This window comes from Salmo trutta, chromosome 1 (assembly GCF_901001165.1).
Source record: "Salmo trutta chromosome 1, fSalTru1.1, whole genome shotgun sequence".
NCBI classification, from domain to species: Eukaryota; Metazoa; Chordata; class Actinopteri; order Salmoniformes; family Salmonidae; genus Salmo; species Salmo trutta.
This window is the reverse complement of record NC_042957.1, coordinates 42050258-42075775: the sequence shown is the minus strand read 5'-3', so window position 1 is coordinate 42075775 and position 25518 is coordinate 42050258. Positions and strand designations below refer to the sequence as shown.

At 43.1% G+C, this 25518-nt stretch overlaps 1 protein-coding gene and 1 long non-coding RNA gene across 2 annotated transcripts; both read left to right on the top strand.

Annotated features, from left to right (window-relative positions):
* Positions 1-24000, top strand: LOC115196203 (nuclear body protein SP140-like protein). The gene is made up of 15 exons (XM_029756828.1): positions 1-538; positions 6908-7082; positions 7315-7536; positions 9358-9477; positions 11022-11155; positions 15197-15244; positions 15658-15706; positions 15853-16056; positions 20108-20247; positions 20453-20521; positions 22299-22426; positions 22563-22680; positions 22863-22937; positions 23123-23266; positions 23503-24000. The coding sequence occupies exons 1-15, from the start codon at positions 395-397 to the stop codon at positions 23614-23616; spliced, it is 1884 nt and encodes a 627-aa protein (XP_029612688.1). The 5' UTR covers positions 1-394; the 3' UTR covers positions 23617-24000.
* A 95-nt stretch (positions 24001-24095) lies between these two features.
* On the top strand, positions 24096-25176 carry LOC115202557 (uncharacterized). The gene is made up of 2 exons (XR_003880012.1): positions 24096-24533; positions 24992-25176. It is a non-coding gene; the product is annotated as an uncharacterized LOC115202557 (long non-coding RNA).
* Positions 25177-25518: the final 342 nt, after the last annotated feature.

Here is a 25518-nt window from a genome sequence, read left to right as displayed (position 1 = left end):
TGAGCACTTTCACTTTCCAAACGTCATTTGAGGTGGGTTTCAGTGCAGGCGGGAGATCTATTTTATCTTCGAAAATAACAATAGCAACATGTTGTAGGCCTACAACTGAAAACTTTTTGATTACGTCCATCGTCCAAACTGGAATGTAGGCTATTTTCGTCTCGATTGCTTTTGCGCGTCTATCGTCTGAATGAATCATTCCACCCTGGGCCTGTATTGAAATGTAAATAGCCTACAATCATACTTTAATTTATGAATCTATACGTGCAACCCAATTTTAGCCTGTTCATTAATTATTAAACTGTTAATATATTCAGTGACTTGGTAAATATTGGATTTTTTTCAACAAAGAAAACTGAATTGAAGAGGTGAACTACAGTTGCGATCGGCGCCAATGGACCCGTTGGCTTTTCTGACAGATAAGCAGTTACTGCAGTTTTTACGCTGTAATAGGACAGAGATGTCGTGCATGGTGCAACCACACACCTTTCTGAACCAGCTCCGTGACCACCACCTCATTCCGGAGAACATGTACAAGGTGAGAGCAGTAGAGACCGCCAAATTTCTATAGACATAACCGCCCAATCAAAGGTTCAATTTAATCCCATCGGTCACAATACCGAAACAAACTTTTGTAGGTCCTAGTTTACAGGCTTTAAATACATTAAAGCTGTACTTAACAAATAAGTAATATATTATGCATTATTAAGGTGAAGTATGATTCAGAGAAGTTTCATTAGATTTCTCAAAATGGTCACAAGACAAGGATAAATCTCCAAGGTTTAGACCTACTTTTACACCAGAAGTCTGTATTCAACAGCTTAAAAAACAAATAGATTGTTGAAATGTTTACATATTTAGTTTAATGTTTAAAGGGTCTAGTTTACATGAACTCCCTAGTGGCGCAGAGGTTTAAGGCACTGGATGTCAGTACTTGAGCCATCACTACAGACACCCTGGTTCGATTCCAGGCTATATCACAACTGGCTGTGTTTGGGAGTCCCATAGGGCGGCACAATTGGCTCAGCCTTGTCTGGGTTTGGCCTGTGTAGGCAGTCACTGTAAATAAGAATGTGTTCTTAACTGACTTGCCTCGTTAAAAAAATAGGCTATGTTCCTTAATTTACTTTAAAGGGGTCCTCATGAATTTGACAGTAATTTATAGGCAGCTCGGTGGCAAGTAAAATGTTGTATTTAATATTAAAGTACAGGTACTGTAATATAAATACAGAATCATAGCAAGTACTGTGTAATGACACAGTACAATACCGTAAAATGTACTGTATTAGGCCTATACTGTAAATGCTACTATCATTGAAAGGAATGAATGATTGGATGAATGAATTACATTTATTGAGGTGAGAGTTTGAATTTCTTAGTATTTTACTGTAATTACAAGGGATTGGTGCAAGATTTGACCAAATATTTAGGAAGAGGTCATCATCTGATGGTGTCTGTGAAGGAAGAAAGTGTTAAGTCCAAAAAACAGATTTTCAACAAGTCAAATACATTTATTGTGTTAGAGGTATCATGATGCTTTTATCTGAACCAAAGTAGATCATTATAAGATTGTTCTGTACATCAGTTGGAGTCTCTATAAGCTTCAATATGAGATCCTAAACCTAGCATAAAAGTGCATCCTTGTAGCTGTGTGGGCTAATATAGTCAAAATGTTTCCCATCGGGTAAGTTGAGCCAATGGCAAGTTGAGCAATTTGAAGTGTTTTCTTCCCAGGTGTAATGCAAGGCATTATTGCTGGCATATGAGGCAACAATAGGGCCTGGTCTATGTTAAAAGTGTTTTAAAAAAGTGTTTGTTAGGTGTTAAGCCTGTGTTAAAAGATGCTTGAAATTATTAAAAGACAAAAAGTGATTGTGAATTGTATTTGGGATATAAAGATAGACATGGTTTTTAAAAGGTAGTGGCAATATTTCATTCAGTAGACATTTCTAGGAGGCTTAACTTACCCTGTTCCACAGCTCACCTTACCTCATAAGTTGTGCCAAGAGACCACTTTTTTGGGACTAGCTATGTTTTCAAAATTGTTATGTTTTCTTGAATTCTGATTATGTCCGAGGATACACAACATCCTGAAATATATGTAGATATCTTTGTTAGAAAGAACACTATATTTCCCTTGACGGAGTGATGCTGAATGTAAAAAATGCTCAACTTACCCCACTCTCCCCTAAAGCATATGAATTGATATTTGGTGTTTTATAGTGTTACGTTTGATACCGGAGCTCTGAGGCATGTGTCAAAATCGCTAAGCAGCTACTTCAAAGAAGTGTGCTGATGTGTGTATCACTTTATCAGGAGTATGTCATCAATGACGTCCGAAGCTTCATTTCATCACATGCTTTTTCAAACCGTGTGTTACAAAACACGAAATCCCACTGATTTCTCTGTGGTTCCGGTGCTGTCTTCGATTCCAAGCTGCTTTCAAACACCGACCTGTACTAGACACGTACTTTCAAATATAGTTAGGATCTTGTAGAAAAAGTTTCAGCTGACTGGTAGCTTACCTGGTAGAGTAGAGAACATTCAGGGTTGTGAAGGTATGAGTTGGAATCCTGTTGAAGGCACACTATTTTGAAAATGGTTTTATGTGAAACACTTTCTGCACTGTTCAAATATTTGTATTTATTTAGTATAGTATAAACTTCTGTCTTAAGCATCTTAAATAATGTCATAGATTCAGTTTTTGAAAAACAGTAAAGATGCGAAGCTGGTATTCCAACTGATTATAGGCTACTGAAGCCAACAATTTACCGCTGTGCCACAGAGTTCAGATGAAAGCAGTGGATTAAAACAACGTCTATCTGATAATCATACACTGCTGTTTATTTCTAACCAGCAGATGTCACTAATGTGCATTGTGAACAGATAATGAAGATCCGTTTTTCGGTACATTTTGGTGAAAGCGCCGAAGCCTTCAGAAAGCATCGGTTTCCCATCACTAGTGTTTTATGTCACTTGCACTTCTAGAGACCTTAAGAAAGGCTTCCAAATTGGCAGCAACTTCAGGGCAAAGCAGACCTAAAGGACATGGCAAATGCCTTTTGCTCAACCATTTAAGGTTTAAGACTAGCTGCAACTCCAATCTGAACCCCCACATTTTAAATTGATGGGACACTATAACCACATACGAGTTAAATTGGTACAGCATTCTCAATCACGGATGCAATAAATATAGCCTCTTACAAGGTGCGCCTCGAAATAAGTTAACGGTACAGAAACAACACTACCATAGACCCAAAATTGGTCAAAACATTTTCTGGGGGGGGAATTACAGTACCATTCAATATACAGCAATTCTGCTAAAATGCACCATTTTATAGTATGCTGCAGTAAAATGTTTCAGTTTTTTTTTACTCTTGATAATGCCTCAAATTACCGTATAAATTACAGATCTCTATTACAGTGTTGAATCCATGATGCTCCTTATGTTGGGTTATGGATATACTTGATCAAGATTATTTCACAGATGATTTTACCATTATCCATTCGCCTTTACATATGTTTAAAGCAGTGATTTTGACTGTAAAATGTTGGCCATGTAAATACCCATAAACTGTAATGTAATGTAATAACTGATCAAATATGTATTGTCAATAGGTTTGTTTAGTGTATCTTACACAATGGTAGACCTTATGTAAGTTTTGCTGAATAGTTACAAGTGTACCTGGTTTATCAGAGTATCAAACCTGGTTCGTATTGGTTTGTAGGAGTACTGGAGCTGATGTGAAGGGCTGTAGCCAGGATCTGAGTTTTAGACATTTTAAGAAAGTTGAAGCTCATTTACTGCATTTCTATACAAAATTCTATTTGGAGAACAGAAAAAAAACAAAAGAGAGAAAGCCAAAAAAGAGAAAGCCAAAAAACAACAACCATTATCACATCGGTTGCTGGAGCTTCAGTCCCCTAAGGTGATCTACAAAGACATAGCCTATTGACTATACAATTAGCCGCTATACATTAACTCACATTAACTCAGCACCGGGTTTAAAATCGACAATTTAATATGTACAGAGGGATCTGTTAGCAAAAAAATATATTTTATTAACAAAAGGTCAACAAATACATTTGCTTAACATAACTTTTTGTTGTTGTTGCAGTTTTACAGCTAATTTCCTTCAATTATACATTTGCCCTTTGGTGGGGAGAAGTTTTTGCAGTTTTAAAAGTTAACTAAGTGACTGTCAGTGAGTGAGATAACGAGGAAAACTGCTGATGTACAACCAAGTTTCAAGGTGAGGTCCGGACCTCGGTGTCTTTATATGTAGCTACGGCCCTGCTGTGCAGAGGTAGACCTATCAACATACAGCTGGCTTGCTATCCACTGTACCAGCAGGATAGAACAGCGGCGTCTGGTAAGACAAGGGGCGTGGGACTATGTATTTTTGTAAATAACAGCTGGTGCACGATATCTAAGGAAGTCTCGAGCTATTACTCGCCTGAGGTAGAGTATCTTATGATAAGCTGTAGACCACACTATCTACCTAGAGAGTTTTCATCTGTATTTTTCGTAGCTGTTTACATGCCACCACAGTCTGAGGCTGGCACTAAGACAGCATTGAATGAGCTGTATTCCACCATAAGCAAACAAGAAAACGCTCACCCAGAGGCAGCGCTCCTAGTAGCCAGGGACTTTAATGCAGGGAAACTTAAATCCGTTTTACCAAATTTCTATCAGCATGTTAAATGTGCAACTAGAGGGGAAAAAACTGGACCACCTTTACTCCACACACAGAGACGCATACCATTGCAGACTACAAAGGGAAGCACAGCCGAGAGCTGCCCAGTGACATGAGCCTACCAGACGAGCTAAACTACTTCTATGCTCGCTTTGAGGCAAATAACACTGAAACATGCATGAGAGCACCAGCTGTTTCCCGGAAGACTGTGTGATCACGCTCTCCGCAGCCGATGTGAGTAAGACCTTTAAACAGTTCAACATTCACAAGGCCACAGGGCCAGACGGACTACCAGGATGTGTACTGCGAGCATGCACTGACCAACTGGCAAGTGTCTTCACTGACATTTTCAACATCTCCCTGTCTGAGTCTATAATACCAACATTTTTTAAGCAGACCACCATAGTGCCTGTGTCCAAGAACACAAAGGCAACCTGCCTAAATGACTACCGACCCGTGGTCATGGCTCACATCAACAACATCATCCCAGAGACCCTAGACCCACTCCAATTTGCATACTGCCCCAACAGATCCACAGATGATGCAGTCTCTATTGCACTCCACACTGCCCTTTCCCACCTGGACAAAAGGAACACCTATGTGAGAATGCTATTCATTGACTACAGCTCAGCGTTCAACACCATAGTGCCCTCAAAGCTCATCAATAAGCTAAGGACCCTGGGACTGAACACCTAAACACCAGGTGGTAAGGGTAGGTAACAACACATCCGCCACGCTGATCCTCAACACAGGGGCCTCTCAGGGGTGCGTGCCCAGCCCCCTCCTGTACTCCCTGTTCACTCATGACTGCACGGCCAGGCATGACTCCAACACAATCATTATATTTGCCGATTACACAGGTGGTAGGCCTGATCACCGACAACAACGAGACAGCCTTAGGGAGGAGGTCAGAGACCTGGCCGTTTGGTGCCTGGACAACAACCTCTCCCTCAACGTGATCAAGACAAAGGAGATGATTGTGGACTACAGGAAAAATAGGACCAAGCACTCCCCCATTCTCATCGATGGGGCTGCATTGGAGCAGGTTGAGAGCTTCAAGTTCGTTGGTGTCCACATTACCAACAAACTAACATGGTCCAAGCACACCATGACAGTCATGATGTTGGCACAACAAAACATATTCCCCCTCAGGAGACTGAAAAGATTTGGCATGGGTCCTCAGATCCTCAAAAAGTTCTACAGCTGCACCATCGAGAGCATCCTGACTGGTTGCATCACTGCCTGGTATGGCAACTGCTCGGCCTCAGACCGCAAGGCACTACAGAGGGTAGTGCGAACGGCCCAATACATCACTGAGGCCAAGCTTCCTGCCATCCAGGACCTCTATACCAGGCAGAAGGCCATAAAAATTGTCAGACTCCAGCCACCCTAGTCATAAACTGTTCTCTCTGCTACCACACGGCAAGCGGTGCCGGAGTCTAGGTCCAAGAGGCTTCTAAACAGCTTCTACCCACAAGCCATAAGACCCCAAAACACCTAGTCAAATGGCTATCCAGACTATTTGCATTGCCCCCCCCCTCCCCTCCACACCACTGCCACTCTCTGTTGTCATCTATGCATAGTCACTTTAATTAACTCTAACTACATGTACATACTACCTCAACTAACCGGTGCCCCCCGCACATTGACTCTGTTCCTGGCACCCCCCTGTATGTATTGTTATTTTTTACTGCTGCTCTTTAATTACTTCTTACATTTATCTCTTATTCTTATCCGTATTTTTTTTAACCTACACTGTTGGTTAGAGGCTCGTAAGTAAGGATTTTTTTCTGTAAGGTCTACACCCGTTGTATTCGGCGCATGTGTCTAATAAAGTTTGATTTGATTTGATTGGAAAACGATTGTAATAATTTGACCGCTAGAGGTTCCTTGAGGTTCTCCAGGGTTCATTGGGTCAACACTAATTCTAAAAGTGTACTGTGTACACTAATACCATTCACTGTCCTATTACTAGCTGGGTACAAACAATATAAATAACAAGTCTTTGAATGTTAATTGTAAGAGTGGACATTGGAGTTGATGATCATTGATTAGTAATGCCTGATGTGTGTCCATGAATTCCTGTCTGTCACATGAACTGACTGGGATGGTAGTTGCTTCTAGAGAATCAAGTCTATCACTCTACTCCAGCCGCAATTTGTTAACCCCCACAAATTGGACCATGGTTTTGTATTTGACCCCTCCTGCAGAAGTTGATTTTGATTAGGAGTAAGGAGCTGAGGGAGAAGGGTGTGTACCAGGTGTTGGACTGGGTGGAGGCAGAGAGGCCCGACAGCATCAAGGTGTTCTGGAACTGTGTGTTCAGGGACCACCTCCTGCAGCAGTACCCAACGTTACGCCTGCTACGAAACCGCCTGCTGGATGGTCAGTTCTGTAGCCTTCACTCTTACTATTCTCTTATTATGGCATTTGTATGGATAGGCTAATATCTATATATAATTCTAACTCATAGTATAATATAAATGTAGTCTCAATGGTGGATACTTTGAAGTTAAGGTTCAAAGCCCTGTCTAATTTGTATTTATAATAATTTTTTATTAGGTGTACATGAATTAGGTTGCATGGTTTGCTCAGTTTTGCCACCAATCCCTTGTAGGGTCATTCACATTCTATGAGAAACTGCCAGAGAAGGTGGAGAAGGAAGAGGAGGAGGATAAGAAGAAGAAGGCTTCAGCGGAAGGAGAAGAGGAGGAGGAGAAGACAGGAAGGAAAAAGAGGAACCAGAAAAAGAGAAGTGCGAGTGCGGAGGAGGAGCAGCCCAGCACATCCACCCAGTCCACCCCTAGTCAGAAGAGGAAAGTCCAGAGGCTCAAATACTGTAAGTCCCCGGCTTATGTTCCCTTGGGGAAAAGAGGAGGCCTTGAGTAGGAAAGTCTAAAGTACCTCTAACTTCAAACTGACATTTTATTGAGTAAATATTGACTCCTGAATTCATAGGGTAGGAAGTAGGTTTATTTTTATGGCGGGGTGAAATATACTGCTCAAAAAAATAAAGGGAACACTAAAATAACACATCCCAGATCTGAATGAATGAAATAATATTATTAAATATTTTTTTCTTTACATAGTTGAATGTGCTGACAACAAAATCACACAAAAATAATCAATGGAAATCCAATTTATCAACCCATGGAGGTCTGGATTTGGAGTCACACTCAAAATGAAAGTGGAAAACCACACTACAGGCTGATCCAACTTTGATGTAATGTCCTTAAAACAAGTCAAAAGAAGGGTCAGTAGTGTGTGTGGCCTCCACGTGCCTGTATGACCTCCCTACAATGCCTGGGCATGCTCCTGATGAGGTGGCGGATGGTCTCCTGAGGGATCTCCTCCCAGACCTGGACTAAAGCATCTGCCAACTCCTGGACAGTCTGTGGTGCAACGTGGCGTTGGTGGATGGAGCGAGACATGATGTCCCAGATGTGCTCATTTGGATTCAGGTCTGGGGAACGGGCAGTCCATAGCATCAATGCCTTCCTCTTGCAGGAACTGCTGACATACTCCAGCCACATGAGGTCTAGCATTGTCTTGCATTAGGAGGAACCCAGGGCCAACCACACCAGCATATGGTCTCACAAGGGGTCTGAGGATCTCATCTTGGTACCTAATGGCAGTCAGGCTACCTCTGTCGAGCACATGGAGGGCTGTGCGGCCCCCCAAAGAAATGCCACCCCACACCATGACTGACCCAGCGCCAAACCGGTCATGCTGGAGGATGTTGCAGGCAGCAGAACGTTCTCCACGGCGTCTCCAGACTCTGTCACGTCTGTCACATGTGCTCAGTGTGAACCTGCTTTCATCTGTGAAGAGCACAGGGCGCCAGTGGCGAATTTGCCAATCTTGGTTTTCTCTGGCAAATGCCAAACGTCCTACACGGTGTTGGGCAGTTAGCGCAACCCCCGCCTGTGGATGTCGGGCCCTCATACCACCCTCATGGAGTCTGTTTCTGACCGTTTGAGCAGACACATGCACATTTGTGGCCTGCTGGAGGTCATTTTGCAGGGCTCTGGCAGTGCTCCTCCTGCTCCTCCTTGCACAAAGGCGGAGGTAGCGGTCCTGCTGCTGGGTTGTTGCCCTCCTACGGCCTCCTCCACGTCTCCTGATGTACTGGCCTGTCTCCTGGTAGCGCCTCCATGCTCTGGACACTACGCTGACAGACACAGCAAACCTTCTTGCCACAGCTCGCATTGATGTGCCATCCTGGATGAGCTGCACTACCTGAGCCACTTGTGTGGGTTGTAGACTCCGTCTCATGCTACCACTAGAGTGAAAGCACCGCCAGCATTCAAAAGTGACCAAAACATCAGCCAGGAAGCATACGAACTGAGAAGTGGTCTGTGGTCCCCACCTGCAGAACCACTCCTTTATTGGGGTGTCTTGCTAATTGCCTATAATTTCCACCTGTTGTCTATTCCATTTGCACAACAGCATGTGAAATTTATTGTCAATCAGTGTTGCTTCCTAAGTGGACAGTTTGATTTGGAGTAACTCCAAGTCAATCACACTTCTGTTGGAAGTGTGATTGACTTGGAGTTACATTGTGTTGTTTAAGTGTTCCCTTTATTTTTTTGAGCAGTGTATATTTATTTTTTATTTCAAGTCCAATCTTAATGACTGTCCCCAACGTGTCCCCATGCAGGTTCTCCTTTCAGGAAGGGGGAGAAAGCTGACATCTGGACCTGGCCCATCTACAAGAGCCAGCTCCCAGTCACCTGTGGGGACAAAGAAGGCATGCTCAACAGGGACAAGCTGGCCAAAGGTAGGTCATAACAAGGACTTTATATGATGTGTTTGTGTGTAATGATGGATGTGGTTTGGCTGAATAACCTTGCCTGAGACCTTAAAAGTGGCAATCTGCAGTTGCTACATACATTTTTGGACTTATACATTTATGATATGTACCCATTGATTCTTAAAGAATATAACTTATTATTACCTCATGAGCTTAGTTCAACTGTTTTACCCCATCAGAACAAAATGCTGTATACGCTTGTTTTACTCCAATGGTTGTACCCTCAAAACATGGTTAAAGCTATATTGTTAATAGCATGGATGGTCAGTCCTTGCCTGTTAACTCTATAGGTAACACGCAACCATAGTGAATGTGACTGTAGCCTACATCAAATGTTGCAATGGTAAAAAGTAGGTTATTATTTTCACCTGGCACGATCACTTTGCCTAATTGGGGAGAAAGGGCTCGTGGTAATGATTGGAATGGTATTAAAAACATCAAACACATGGTTTCCATCTGTTTGATGCCATTCCATTTGCGCCGTTCAGCCATTATTATGAGCCGTCCTCCCCTCAGCAGCATCCACTGTTGCCTACTCTAATATGTTGGCATGCATCATTTTTTTAACCAATTCTGATGGTTGTTTAAAGTGTAATTTTGACAATATTACCGTTATATCAACACACTCGTCACTTCCATTTAACAACTCTGAATCGCTTTGGCACACAAGGCATCAAGTCACTTGCAGATAATGTTGCATACAACGTTGTAAATAGCGTTTGAAAGGTCTATCATTTTCATCGAACACAATCAAATTTAACATAAGCCCTAGATGCCATCAATTGCCCAATTTATAGGCATGCCCAATTTTAACATATTTTTTAACAAAGTGATGTTGGATAACTTGAAATAACATGATGTAGGTAAATAAATAATCAAAAGAAAAACTTGTTTATTTATTAGCCTAATGTTTATAAGTATTTAAGCATATACTTGTGGAATAGGCCTCATGTGAAATCATTGTCAAATGCTCAAGAGATACTGTTACATGTACAGTAGGTCTAGATCATTTATGGATTGATCATATACAGTTGAAATATCATAACATTATTTTAACAACTCCAAAGTAATTGCATGTGGCGCTGGAACCACTGACTCGCTGCATTTTTCTATTATCAAGACACCTGCTGGTAACTCTTAACTTGTTAGGACAGCTCATGAGGTGTCCTAAAAATCTGTTGACTAGGTGTAACTTTTATGATTAAGGATAGTTTTTCTTTTTTACCCATCAGCACTTACAATAAATGTTCCACTCTGAGACCCTTTGTGAATACGGGCCCAGATCTAATGCATAGCCTTTAGTGGGTTAACACAGTATTGTGATGTGCAGGAGACCCAGGTTTTAATCACTGTCAGGCACATGTGTACTACAGTCTATTTGACTTTGCATGGTTTTAATTTGTGGTGGTGTGTATGATGTCTGACTTCCTCATTGGATTGTCTCAGGGGAGAGGTGCATTGTGGTTCAGGGTTGCTGGTTGATGTCTGACTTCCTTATTGGTTTGTCTCAGGGGAGATGTGCATTGTGGTCCAGGGTCGCTGGTTCACCCCAAGTGGCTTTGAGGAGTTTGGGGGGAAGAAGAGCTGTAAGAACTGGAAGTACAGTATCCACTGTAGAGACACCACTCTGGAAAAACTGATCCAGGTACAGCATATATTTTTATTTAATTTATTTGACCATTTAAAAAGCACAATTCAACCAGACGTGATAACAGGAAAGTTGAACAGCTTGGTCACTTTTCATACTCTAGTCAGGCCTATGTCATTTGGACAATGTTGCCATACACTACACTCTGGGATATATATAGGTCGGTATCATATAGTCTGTATCATATACAATATCATATAGGGGCGACTGGGGTTGGTTGTCACACTTTTTACTCTTGTGTGTGTTTCTCAGCACTAGTATATCTTACAAAACTATTTTCAATATTAGGAGAAACACAGAGGTCTTGGGTTGAAATGTGGACTGACCCTTTTTATCTTCATATCTAATTCCAACATGGAGTCACTGTAAGACCTTTAAACAGGTTAACATTCCCAAGGCCACAGGGTGCGTACTCAGAGCATGCACTGACCAGCTGGCAAGTGTCTTCACTGACATTTTCAATCTCTCCCTGACCCAGTCTGTAATACCTACGTATCTTCAATCAGACCACCATAGTCACTGTGCCCAAGAACGCCAAGGTAACCTGTCTAAATGACTATCGCCCAGTAGAACTCACATCTGTAGCCCTGAAATGCTTTGAAAGGCTGGTCATGGATCACATCAACACCATCATCCCAGACACCCTGGACCAACTCCAATTCGCATACCGCCTCAACAGATCCTCAGATGACGCCATTTCTATTGCACTCCACACTGCCCTTTCCCACTTGGACAAAAGGAACACCTACTTGAGAATGCTGTTCATTGACTACAGCTCAGCGTTCAACACCATAGTACCCTCGAAGCTCATCACTAAGCTAAGTACTGTGGGACTGAACACCTCCCTCTGCAACTGGATCTTGGACTTCCTGATGGACGCGCCCAGGTGGTGAGGGTAGGCAACAACACATCTGCCACGCTGACCCTAAAGACCAGGGCACCTCAGGGGTGTGTGCTTAATCCCCTCCTGTACTCCCTGTTCACCCACAACTGCGTGACCACGCACGACTCCAACACCATCATTAAGTTTGCCGACAGCACAGCGGTAGTAGGCCTGATCACCGACGTCGTTGATATAACCTATAGGGAGGAGGTCAGAGACCTCGCAGTGTAGTGCTAGGACAACAACCTCTCCTTCAACGTCAGCAAGACAAAGGACACTGATCGTGGACTACAATAAACGGAAGGCCAAGCACACCCCCATTCACATCGACAGGGCTGTAGTGGAGCCGGTCCTGAGCTTCAAGTTCCTCGGTGTCCACATCACTAAGGATCTATCATGGCCCAAACACACCAACACAGTAATGAAGAGGGCACGACAATGCCTCTTCCCCCTGAGGAGGCTGAAAAGATTTGGCAAAAGCCCTCAGACTACCTGCATTGACCCTTTTTTGCAATAACTCTCTTGCACTGATTCTATGCACACAACCTGGACCTGGACCTACACATTCACACATACTTACTCTGACTCCTTGACACACACATACAAACAACTTTTAATTGATTTTATCCATTTTTAACCTGGACCTGGAACCACACATTCACACATACTTACACTGACTCCTTGACACACACATACAAACAACTTTTAATTGATTTTATCCATTTTTTTCTCCCCAATTTCGTGATATCCAATTGGTAGTTACAGTCTTGTCCCATTGCTGCAACTCCCGTACGGTCTCGGGACTGGCAAAGGTCGAGAGCCACGCGTCCTCCGAAACACGACCCGCCAAGCCGTACTGCTTCTTGACACTGCTCGCTTAACCCGGAAGCCAGCCGCACCAATGTGTCAGAGGAAACACCGTACAGCTGGTGACCTGAAGTAAGCGTGCATTCGCCCGGCCACCACAGTCGCTAGAGCGCGATGGGACAAGGACATCCCAGCTGGCCAAACCTACCCCTATCCCAGACGACGATGGGCCAATTGTGTGCCATCTCATGGGTCTCCCGGTTGCAACACAGCCCAGGATCGAACCCGGATCTGTAGTGACGCCTTCATAGAATGATCTTTGATCGCCAATGGCGTTGTGAATTGCAAAACAGGCCATTCATAAATTCTGAGCGTTATCATTTTCCTCAATTAATTCACGACACAGAGCTCACTCAGGACGCACAGAGCACATCCCGACTATAGCGTTGTCAAATCATACAAACAGCAGTCAAATGAGAATTCAAATGACCATAGTTGCTAAGCTGGCTAGATAACCTAATAATAAACGAATGTCAGAATATTTTGGCAAAGTCTTGTTGATGATTAGTTGATGACCAGATCAGCTCATGAATAACTATTTTGAAGAGTGCGAATAGTTTAAATATCAAGGTATCTTAATATCCATATCTAAACCCCTCCCAGCGTCATCCATGTGACAGAATGCAGAAGCCAACCACACGAAGCATCGGGGAGTTCTGGGTCGCTACCGATGGAACCGGGGGTGCCTAGCCAGCTCGTCGGGCTTCCACGCCCTAGCTGGCTTGAGAGGTTTCCTTGCCCCAGTTGGCTTGGATGGCGCCCATCCCACGTTCGGGCCTCAGCCGGAACGTCAGTTTTTGTTCACCCAGCCGGTCAGGAGTTTTTTGTTCGTTTTGTTGGTGACGTCGGGGTGGATTCCGCGCCGATGGAACCGGGGGTGCCTAAGCCAGCCCGTCGGGCTTTTACGCCCTGGCTGGCTTGAGAGGTTTCCTTGCCTCGGTTGGCTCGGCGGCTTCCCATCCCACTCCACCGGATCATCGGGCTCCCTCTCTGCAGCTGAATTAACAGGCGTCTTGCCTCAGCCGGATCGTCGGGCTTCCATGCCTCAGCCGGCTCGCCAGGCTATCACGCTCCTGCCGGTTCGTTGGGCTTCTACGCCCCAACCGACTTGCCCAGCACCCATGTCTCGGCCGGTTCGTCCAGGTGGCGCCCCTGGGGGGTGGGGGGGGGGCAGGGGTACTGTCACGTCTGCTCCCGCTCTTCCCCACCCCCTCTGGCGATTGAGGGCGCCAGGCTGCCCTGCATCACGTGCTCCTATCATCCATTACGCACACCTGCCTTCCCTCGTCACGCGCATCAGCGATATTGGACTCACCTGGACTCACTCATCACCTGTTATTACCTCTCTTATATTTGTCAGTTCCCCAGCTCTGTTCCCCGCTTCTGCATTGATTGTTTTTTGTCTTTGTTTTCTTGTATGCTGACGCTGTTCCTGTCTCGTTCCATGTCCGTTATTTCTTAAATGTTTGACTCACCGTACCTGCTTCGTCTCTCCAGCGTCATCCATGTGACAGAGAGGTTCAATGCTTTAATATTTAATCATTTCAGCCCTCCGAATTCATATTCATTATATAAATAGGCATGTTTAATTTTGCGTTGCTTGCCATTCCAAATAAAGTGGAATATTTTTTGGTTCATAGATTTCTTTTTTTTAAGTCGTTCGGTGTAGGCAGGGCCATAAGTAAATAGATAAACTGGGATAACGACTAAATCATTTAAGATGCTAGTTCACGTAGCTTGACCTAGGGACTCAGAAATAGGTTTGAAATATAGCTCTCCCTTTCCAATTTTCAACAAACGTACGTGTTCATGGATAATACCATAATGAAAACATTTACGAAGAAATATCACACTTTTTTCCCCCTTGTACCTAAATGAAACATAAATTCCCCTCACCTCAATGTTTTGTCGTGCTGACATGAATTGACCAGGTGAATGAGTTCTTTCGAAGAATTCACACATTTTAACTTAAACATTACACAGCGCCATTTAGATTGGTAGTAGTTAGCACTGTGACAACCAACCCGTGAGGCAACCACCCCGTGAGGCAACCACCCCCAGTCTCCCCTAATCTTACCACAGCATATCGGTTTATCATTACATATACCAGAAAATTTGGCCAGACGTAACAACAAACTATAGCTATACATTATACCCTTTATGTTTTTCTGTAAAGAAACTAACTGTACAGGTATTTCACCGATATGCCATTCAGCCATTCAACACTAAAAAGCAATGTCTTGTCTCCCTTTCTCAACCCCCTCCCATCACCATCCTACCCACCTCAGGAAGGACATTTAACTGCACCAGACTTGAAAAGAAGAAAGAGTGAACAGGTATGAGACCAATCTTTCAACATACCACATCATCTGGATTAACAGCCAAATTTAATTAGACTATTTAGTTGTACAAATGCCCTCAAATGCTTACTACATCCACATCATAAATGGAAAGATGTGGGACCATTGAAAATGCAAAGAAAGTGCTGCATCGTCATAGCATCTGAATACATGTTGTTTATGAATGTTAGTCATGATTCAGTTTTATTGCAACATCTAAGCTTGACAATGGCTTAGCCTTAGCCGTCGATATTGTGATGTTTATACGGGCATGAATTTATATTTCTTGGGCGTGATCATACTTTGACCAATGATAATTTTCTTTGTCCATGACCTTACCATATTAGATAAAGAAGTCTATTATGTGACTGATATATGTACAACTGGTCTGTCTATTTTCTCCTTTCTAGGCCAAGAGAGCACTGTTTCCCTCCAACCAATCAGCGGGCTCAATCACAGGTATGTACACCAATCACAACTCAATGGAATCTTTCTGAATCCTTTAGACATGACTATCTGGTAAAGGGGATGATGTCTGTCTAACCATGTGTTTTTGTTGCCATAAGGTTTTTGACCCTAAACGTCTTTGTTTATCTTTACTTCAGAATCTGAGGAGGATGATGGTGAGGAGGAAGAGGAGGAAGAAGAAGCTGAGCAGGAAAGAGAGGAAGGAGAGAGAGGAGAGCAGGCAAATACTGCTGGAGGAGAGAGCAGTACAGGAGTCAGCCATGGTGTTGTGAAAAAGTGTGTCTTCAAAGTCACCTGTGGAGCCATCAATGGAATGCTACATAAGGATCGGTTTGCATCAGGTACATTTTTTATTCTCCCAGGGTTTAACAAACATAAGAAAATCCTATAGCTATTGCCATGTCTCCAAAACTATTGGAGGTACTGGAGACACTTTTACATGTTGTCAACCCTCTTTCTCTGGCTGCACCGCAAATACTGCTCCCACTTAGTGCTTTTATCAAGCAGAAAACCCATGGCAGCAGATCCACAAGGTCTGCCATGAGATGTGACTGTATAGTTCCCTTAACCTCTACGGGCCACGGTGGCAGTATTGAGCATTTTGAAAAAAATACGTGCCCATTTTTAACTGCCTCCTACACCAACTCAGAAGCTAGGGTATGCATATTATTAACACATTCGGATAGAAAACACTCTGAATTTTCTAAAACAGTTTGAATGGTGTCTGTAAGTATAACAAAACTCATATTGCAGGCAAAAACCTGAGAAAAATAGATTTAAAAAAAAATGAGAATTTTGTGGCTGTACTATTTAGTGTCATTGTTTATTAGATACCATAGTGAGAAAGGATTCAGTTCGCAACTCCTACGGATTCCACTAGATGTCAGCGATCTTTATAAAGTTGTTTGAAGCTTCCATGATTAACAGGGAGCAAATAAGAATGCATTGAAGTTGACGTCCGTGGGATGTCGTCACTTCCATTATGGCCTGCACCTGCGCAATCATGAGACACGGGACATTTTTCAAAAACGTTTTTCTAGACACAGGTGAGGTCGGGTTGAAACATTACTGATGTTTCACGTTAAAAATGGCTCTAAAGATTGATGCTAAACAACGTTTGACATGTTTGAACAAACATAAATAGATTATTTTTGTAACTTTTTTAACTTTTTGCCGTGACTTCACACACCCCCCCGCGCTACTTTTTAGTAGCCACCGAAGCGCTAACAACATGGAACAACTTGGAGTTCTTTGGACATCAATTATGAACTTTGTCAAAAGAAACCACATTTGTTGTGGACCTGGAATTCCTGGAACTGCCAATGGATGAAGATAATCAAAGGTAATGGATTATTGACAATAGTATTATTGATATTACATGGTTACAAGATGATGCTAAGCTAATTAGGCTAGCTTATTGTTCTTAGCACAGCACCTGGTTTATTGCAACTTGTGATTTCCCAGTAAAGTTATTTTGAAATCTGGCAAGACAGTATCATTTACGAAATGTTAAACTATAATTATTTGAATGACAATATTATAATTTACCAATGTTTTCGAATAGTAATTTTGAAAATTGTAACGTTGTTCACCGGAAGCATTTCAGAGAAGAAAAAAATCAGAATTTCACAGCTACTGTAAAATGCGGTTTTTGGATATAAATATGAACTTAATGGAACAAAAAATGCATGTATTGTATAACATAATGTCCTAGGAGTGTCATCTGATGGAGATTGTCAAAGGTTGGTGCATAATTTTAGCTGGTTTCTGCTTTTGGTGACGCCTGACCTTGAATTGAAAATGGATGTTTGTACTTTTGTGGCTATGTACTGTCCTAACATAATCTAACTTTATGCTTTTGCCGTAAAGCCTCTTTGAAAATCGGACAATGTGGTTAGATTAAGGAGATGTTTATCTTTTAAATGGTGTAAAATAGTTGATTGTTTGAGAAATTGAAATTATTAGATTTTTGATGTTTTGAATTTCCAGCCTTGCTAGCAATCCCGTCTCAGGGTTCATTGCTAACCCGTGGCCTCAACAGGTTTTAAGGAAAAGCATCTTCAGTCAGACGGCTTTCACCGTGAGAGCTTCCCATGTCTGGAACTCACTGCCTTCAGACACATGTAACTGTGCAACACACAACCTGTCTGTAGTTTGTGAGGTGTGTAGATATTGTTTGTTCATTTTCTGTCTTTTGTTTGGTTGCTTTTTGTGTCATTGCTCTGTCTGTCTGCGTACTAAGTGTTAGTTGTCATATGTTGCTCTCTGCTCTGTATGTGCTCATTGTCTGTCTGTACTTGTAACGGCCGTCGTCAAAATGAGACCAAGGTGCAGCGGAGGATGTGTTCATCTTGAAAGATTTTAATGGACCGAATGAACACTTACAAAATAAACCAAAAACGACCAGCAACAGTTCTGTCAGGTTACAAAACTAAACAGAAAACATTCACCCACAAAACCCAAAGGAAAAACAGGCTGCCTAAGTATGACTCCCAATCAGCAACAACCATGTACAGCTGTTCCTGATTGGGAGCCATACTCGGCCGAAACAAAACAATCCCAAACATAGAAAAACAGACATAGAATGCCCACCCAAATCACACCCTGACCAAACCTAAATAGAGACATAAAAAGATCTCTCAGGTCAGGGCGTGACAGTACCCCCCCCCCCAAAGGTGCGGACTCTGGCCGCACAACCTGAACCTATAGGGTAGGGTCTGGGTGGGCATTTCTCCGCAGTGGAGGCTCTGGAGCGGGACGCAGACCCCGCTCCACCACTGGCTCAGCCCACTTAGTTGGCGACCCTGGCTGCGCCGGAGGACTGGCGGGCGACCCTGGCTGCACCGGAGGACTGGCGGGCGACCCTGGCTGCGCCCGGCTGGCGTGCGACCCTGGCGGCTCCGGACAGGCGGGCGGCTCTGGCGGCTCCGGACTGGCGGGCGGCTCTGGCGGCTCCGGACTGGCGGGCGGCTCTGGCACAGGATTCACCAGGCTGGGGAGACATGCAGGAGGCCTGGCTCTGGGCGCAGGCACAGGACTCACCAGGCTGGGGAGACCCACTGGAGGCCTGGTCTGAGGAGGAGGCACAGGATAGACCAGGCTGGGGAGACCCACTCGAGGCCTGGTCCAAGGAAGAGGCACAGGATAGACCGGGCTGTGGGGGAGCACTGGAGTTCTGGTGCGTATGCTTGACACCCCTACTCCAGGCTGAATGCCCACTCTAGCCCGGCACGGGCGGAGCGCAGGCATAGGACAAACTGAGCCCTCCCAGCGCCCCGGAGACACAGTGCGCAGAGCTGGCGCCGGATAGCCTGGACCGAAACGGTGCACTGGAGACCAGACGCGCTGAGCTGGCACAATCCGCCCTGGCTCGATGCCCACTCTCGCATGGCACTTGCGGGGGGCTGGCATGTAGCGCTCCGGGCTATGAGCACGTACTGGAGACACCGTGCGCTTCACCGCATAACACGGTGCCTGACCAGTACTACGCTGCTCCCGGTAAGCACGGGAAGTTGGCCCAGAATTCCATCCTGGCTCTGCCACACTCCCCGTGTGCCCCCCCAAAAAAAAATTTTGGGGGCTGCCTCTCGTGCCTGTTGCGCTCCCTTGCCTCATACCACCGCCTCTCAGCTTTCGCTGCCTCCAGCTCCTCTTTCGGGCGGCGATATTCCCCAGCTTGCCTCCATGGTCCCTTTCCATCCAGTATTTCCTCCCACGTCCACGAATCCTGAACCCTCTGCTCCTTCTTCTCACGCTGCATGGTCCGTTTATGGTGGGTGAATCTGTAACGGCCGTCGTCAAAATGAGACCAAGGTGCAGCGGAGGATGTGTTCATCTTGAAAGATTTTAATGGACCGAATGAACACTTACAAAATAAACCAAAAACGACCAGCAACAGTTCTGTCAGGTTACAAAACTAAACAGAAAACATTCACCCACAAAACCCAAAGGAAAAACAGGCTACCTAAGTATGACTCCCAATCAGCAACAACCATGATTGGGAGCCATACCCGGCCGAAACAAAGCAATCCCAAACATAGAAAAACAGACATAGAATGCCCACCCAAATCACACCCTGACCAAACCTAAATAGAGACATGAAAAGGATCTCTCAGGTCAGGGCGTGACAGTACTGCCCAGCGACTACGGTTGAAAATTAGCTGACTGGCTAAAACTGGCACTTTTAATGAAAATGTCCCTGCAAAAATAAACGTAATAAAGTAAAGTAAATTACACAATTTTAGCTATTGTCGACAATACACTACAGGTTATTTTTCCATAGCCCTATGTCACTCTGGTCAGCTGTAGTGACCCATATTGGATTTATACTAGGGTTATAATAGGGTCTCATTTGAGTTTTTCCTTTTGCCCTTATCTTCTCTGTTGCCCCAGGGTCGTGTGGAAAGAGCATCCGTACGGAGCTGTGCTGGATGACCCCGGTGAAGTTTGTGACGGAGGGGTCAGCTCTGGAAGATCCCTCCTGGAAGAAAGACATCCAGTGTGACGGGAAACCACTCAGCGTCCTCATCGAGGTACAGAGGGAAAGAGAACAGAGAGAGAGCGAGGAAGAGAGATGAGAGAGAAAGAATATGTGTGTTTGGCACTTACCAACCTACAGTACCAGGAATGGCTTAAGATAGTCTGGCAGGTCTTTAAGGACCTGTGATGAAAACATTTCCCTTCTTCGAAAACGTTTTATTAGTTCTACTACTGTCTTTGTTTGTTTCAAATTTTCAGAGTAAGTTCTTGCACATCCACTCTCTCCTGTGTAAGTGCAAGCTGTGCAGCTCCACGGTCAAAGACCAGGTAAGTTTCCCCCTCGACCCTCGGGAACATGGTGGCACCCACTTACCAATCAGCCAATCACATTGATTAAACGAATGCTTCAGTTGTAAAAATGAAATTCCAAAATGTTTCTTAACATTACTGTATAAGGAATGAATGAATGACATTTTCGTGTGAAATCATCAGTTGGCAACCCATCCCTTACAGGATTAATTGACATATAACAAACATTTCAATGATTCACAGTGATAATTCAGTGATAATTCTTCTGGTGTTCTGCGAAGTGCGCACCGCATAAATAATGAAAAAAGAAATCAGTGCATAATAGTAGATAAGGTTCCTAGCAATAATAATAAGAACCCTCGATCAGTAAAAATTATAAAAAATAAATAGCGGAAAATTCAACAGAAGGTATTTAAACCTGGTCTCGCACAAAGAGAAGATTCAAGTGTGAGACAGGCCTACAGACACACACGTGCACTTTGCTATATAGGAGTTAAATACTTTTTCTTTTATTCCAGGCTTTATCAAAAAATTCAGCAAACAGAAATACACAATGGACAAAAAAACATTTAAGTTTCTCCTCATCGCTCAGCCACATATTTTCAAGGTATATCTGGTGGGCTTTCTGGAATAAGGAAAGTGTATATATCATGGTACAAAGTGCAATAGATGACAAAATGAATGTTATTCTCTATTTCTTTGAGGTCACAATAGTTACATAGTCTTTCCTCATCCATTTCACCATTATACCAACCTGTTTCAATACAAAGGGGCAATATTCATGATCTTACATCTCTTGCATTTAGATAGGTTGTACATAATATACTGTCTCTCTCACACACGATTTGGGTTTATGATTAACCTCCCCCACCTATTTCATTTCATATTGCATCATCAGTTGTTTTTTAATAGTGTCTATGTCTCCCTTCATTTGTTTTTTGTACAAATGTTCAAAGTCAGACTGCTGGAAAAGGTCCGACATTTCGGTTGCCCAGGCTCCTCCTGTGAAGAGATCCCATTGAAAAACTTTTCTGGCAATTGGCATATCCAACAGTCTATTCCAAAGTCTCAGCATACACGCCTTCCATCTCACCTCATAGGGTTCCCAGCCAATATCCCCAGTTATTGCCAGTATAGGCGCAAACTTGTGGACACCTAAAAAATAACTACTGCTTTGAGATACCTCTTAGCAACTCACACTCTTGCTGAATAGTCCAGAACAGGACACACATGTCTGATAAAGTTTGGAATATGTGGCATAACCAATATCTTTGAGTGTTTTTGTTTTTCCTATAAATCCCCCAAAAGCTCTCCATGCTGAGTCAGCCAGGGCAGATGTGCCATATTGAAAGGTCATACAGTATGTTCATCAAAATAAAGACCCAAATATTTATAATTGCTAGTAAACTCAAAAATTTCATCACCACCACAAAACTGAAAAACTTATCTTAGTACTTGGATTTCTAAAATGCATTAAAAAATTAAATAAATTAAAATCATGATTCTCCATCTTTTGCACCAATTGACTGCACATAATAACATTTTCCGCATGTCTTGTTCAGTTTCTGCCATCAAAATAATATAATCCGCATTTCAACATCATATCTTACTCCTGTATTTAACTGTTTAATTTATTTGGCCAAATCATTAACAAACATAGCAAACAGAATCGGTGATAAGGAGTCTCCTTGTTTTACACACAAGGGTGTGGGAAACCAATCTGTACGAAATTCGTTAACACACAAACATGAAGTTGGTGCTTGATTGTTAACCAATCTCTTCTCTGTCTTGGCAGCATGATCAAGATAACGATGACGACTGCTTCATCTGTAGAAGCCAGGGCAGCTTGATATGCTGTGATAAGTGTCCTCGCTCCTTCCATCAGAGATGTCATCTTCCTAATGTGGATGATGCTACGCTGGGGTGAGAAGAGTAGTTGAGGGTTGATGAGAGAGAGAGTAAGATAAATACATTTGATACAAGAGAGGTCTGTTTGTTCTTTGTAGGTAAACTTAGCTGTCAGCTAATTTGTGCACTATTGAAATGTGTGTTATCACAGGGATAATCGTACGTGGATGTGTACATTCTGTGTTCTGGGGGCCAGTCAGTTGTGGCGCTACCCCAAACAAATGACCTACCAGGAAGCCTTGACCTGCCGAATCTCTGACCACCTACTGGTGAGGAGCCTGTATTAATGACTGCTACAATTGGGCCAATTGTCTCCAACTTCCTTCAATCAATCAATTACTCAACCTATCCGTCTGTCTGTCCATTATAGGCATCACTATATACTTGACATGAAATAATTATTCAGAATTAAATGTAAACAATCTCTGACCAGTCACGTTTACTCTGACAGGAATGCCAGTACCTCCTGCTGTGTCTGTACAAAGCGGACGAGGACAACATCTTTGTGACGGATCCTTGCATCAATGTAAGTTTGCTTGGTTCTCTCTCTCTGTGTGTGTGTGTGTGTGTGTGTGTGTGTGTGTGTGTGTGTGTGTGTGTGTGTGTGTGTGTGTGTGTGTGTGTGTGTGTGTGTGTGTGTGTGTGTGTGTGTGTGTGTGTGTGTGTGTGTCAAAGTTCACATATATCTCCGTCTATGTGTTTCATTGCCAGGTGAGAAACTACACAAGTGTGATAAAGACTCCGATGTGGCTGGACAGGGTTGTGGAGAAGCTGCAGCAGAATCTCTACAAAACAGTGCACCACTTTGTGTCTGACGTGATGTTTATCTTCACCAACTGTGCCACATTTAACAGGGTAAGACTACATTACTGCAGTATCCAATGTGAAGACTCAGGGCTAACATTTTGAAAGAAAATCTTGGAATTATGGTAGTCAACTTTACTTGTGCTAATGCATGAATAACACTTTAACAATGTGCCTTTGTTTAATCCATAACAAAGGTGCATTAGGCTAAATGAGTTGTATTTATTGTATTTCTAATTTGTTTTATGTTTTCTATACAAATGTGTCTGTCTTTTTTTTTCCTGAAGGATAATGCAGAGTTCCGTGGGATGGGCGAAAGATTGAAGGATCTATTTGAGAGAGAGTTCAAGAGTACATTCAGCATCCAACTTCAGCATCCAGCTGCATCCAACAGCCAGTAGAGCCTTCATCAAGTCTGTACTGTTATCTCACTATGAGACAACGGGGAATATTCACCATGCCCTGGTCCTTCTATACAGCATTCATACAGACTTGTACACCAAGTTGTACAGATCTTATTTTCCATGCATGTACATTATTTTCCATCTAGTCCTTTCAGGAATTTCTTTCATTTGTTCTACCAGTCAAAAATGGGTGTGTGATAATAATTGAAATAGAATGATGGTGATAACATTGCATTTCATACAGTAAATGTTGCTTTGCTAACTCTTCATGCAAAGTCTTACCTTCCAGGCTTCTTACTTCTGGTTAAGCCATACTAGATTTTATGTCCAGGGATTCTGTCAAAAATTAACTAATGAATTTATAAAACATTGTACAACATACTGTGGGTATACTTATTTGACTGTGTAGCCTACCAGAATGTGGTTCTGTTGAGGAGAATATCATCAGACAGAGCAGCAGCGCCCTCTTCAGGGCAGTACCACAATTGCCAGAAGCGAATCCGACATGTTTGGTAAAGGATGCAAACATTTCTCTTCATCGTGTTGTAAAGCCACAGGTTCGAGAATGCGAAAACTGCAATAGTGGCCTATGTTGGGTTTGTAGGCAAATGTCTTTATATCTAATTGAAAGACTAAAACAGCCACATAGGCAGCCTATTTAGACATGGTTGAGCGATCCAATAGCCAAGAAAGTGCGTAATGTCGTTGAATATCACTGTGAAAAGTGAAGACTCAAGAGTCCTTTGACGAAGAAGACGAATCATCTTTGCTGCTTTCTGGCAAAAGAGGCTCCGAGTCTGCAGCTCGTCACGATATTTCTCCGGGAGAAGGCGGTCCAATAGAAGACCATGCAGGGTATTCAACACAGCATGGGCGGCTGGCAACTAAAACCACCACCAAACCCATCGTACTGTGTAAGTTGTTGGTACTGTATAATCAGACAGAGTTAGCATATATTTCAGTGTTGTCTCACGGGAACCTTTACTTTAGAAATAGTAGCAGAATCTACCGCACACCCAGAGCTGATTAGCTAGTGAAGGTGTTGGAGGCAAAAGGCAAAACTGGAGAAACAAAAAGTATCTGCACACTTTAGAAATTAGAAATACTATTACTATCTATAAGATCAGAATTGTATTGAAATTATGAGCTATCACAAAATAAAATGCATCTTCCCTGGCAAGGATCATAGGATTATTAAAACGATATTTTAGTCTGCACAATAAGCTCTTGTTGTCTCTCAAATACATTGTGACAGTTGTTAGCTAGTTGGTTAGCCAGCTAGCGAATTTGAACCACATTATCATAGTTAAAACACCTCAATACAAGACCCATTTATCTCAACATTCTCTTGCACTCTGTCTCTCTCTCTCAGAAGATGATGGATGACATGCTTGGTGACACCATCTGCACTGAGACCACCAGCAACCTACCCTAGTAACCAGCATGCAGAAGCCCCTCCTTCCCCATGACAACCCCATCACCGCCTGCATTCTGAAGCTCACCCCAGTTCCATCCTACCTCCCACTAAATTTGATTTTAAAAAAACAACAAAAAAAACCTTATGGAACAGTGGGGACTGTGAAGCAACACAAACATTGGCACTGACACATGCATGCATACACACACACACACACACAATAACATACACACTATACATACACATGGATTTAGTACTGTAGATATGTGGTAGTGGTGTAGTAGGGGCCTGAGGGCACACAGTGTGTTGTGAAATCTGTGAATGTATTGTAATGTTTTTAAAATGGTTTTAACTGCCTTAATTTTGCTGGACCCCAGGAAGAATAGTGGGGATCCATAATAAATACAAATACCCCACGCCCATTCCCTCCCGCTCTACACCTTTGTCAGATCCCTCCCCACCCCGTCCGCTCTTACCTCCCT

What these genes read in the sequence shown, in the direction of transcription:
- LOC115196203 (XM_029756828.1), top strand. Translation starts at nt 395, where the DNA reads ATGGACCCGTTGGCTTTTCTGACAGATAAGCAGTTACTGCAGTTTTTA. An exon ending in AGTCCAGAGGCTCAAATACT is followed by an intron (nt 7,537 to 9,357) that starts GTAAGTCCCCGG and finishes GTCCCCATGCAG; the next exon opens with GTTCTCCTTTCAGGAAGGGG. An exon ending in ACTGTGCCACATTTAACAGG is followed by an intron (nt 23,267 to 23,502) that starts GTAAGACTACAT and finishes TTTTTCCTGAAG; the next exon opens with GATAATGCAGAGTTCCGTGG.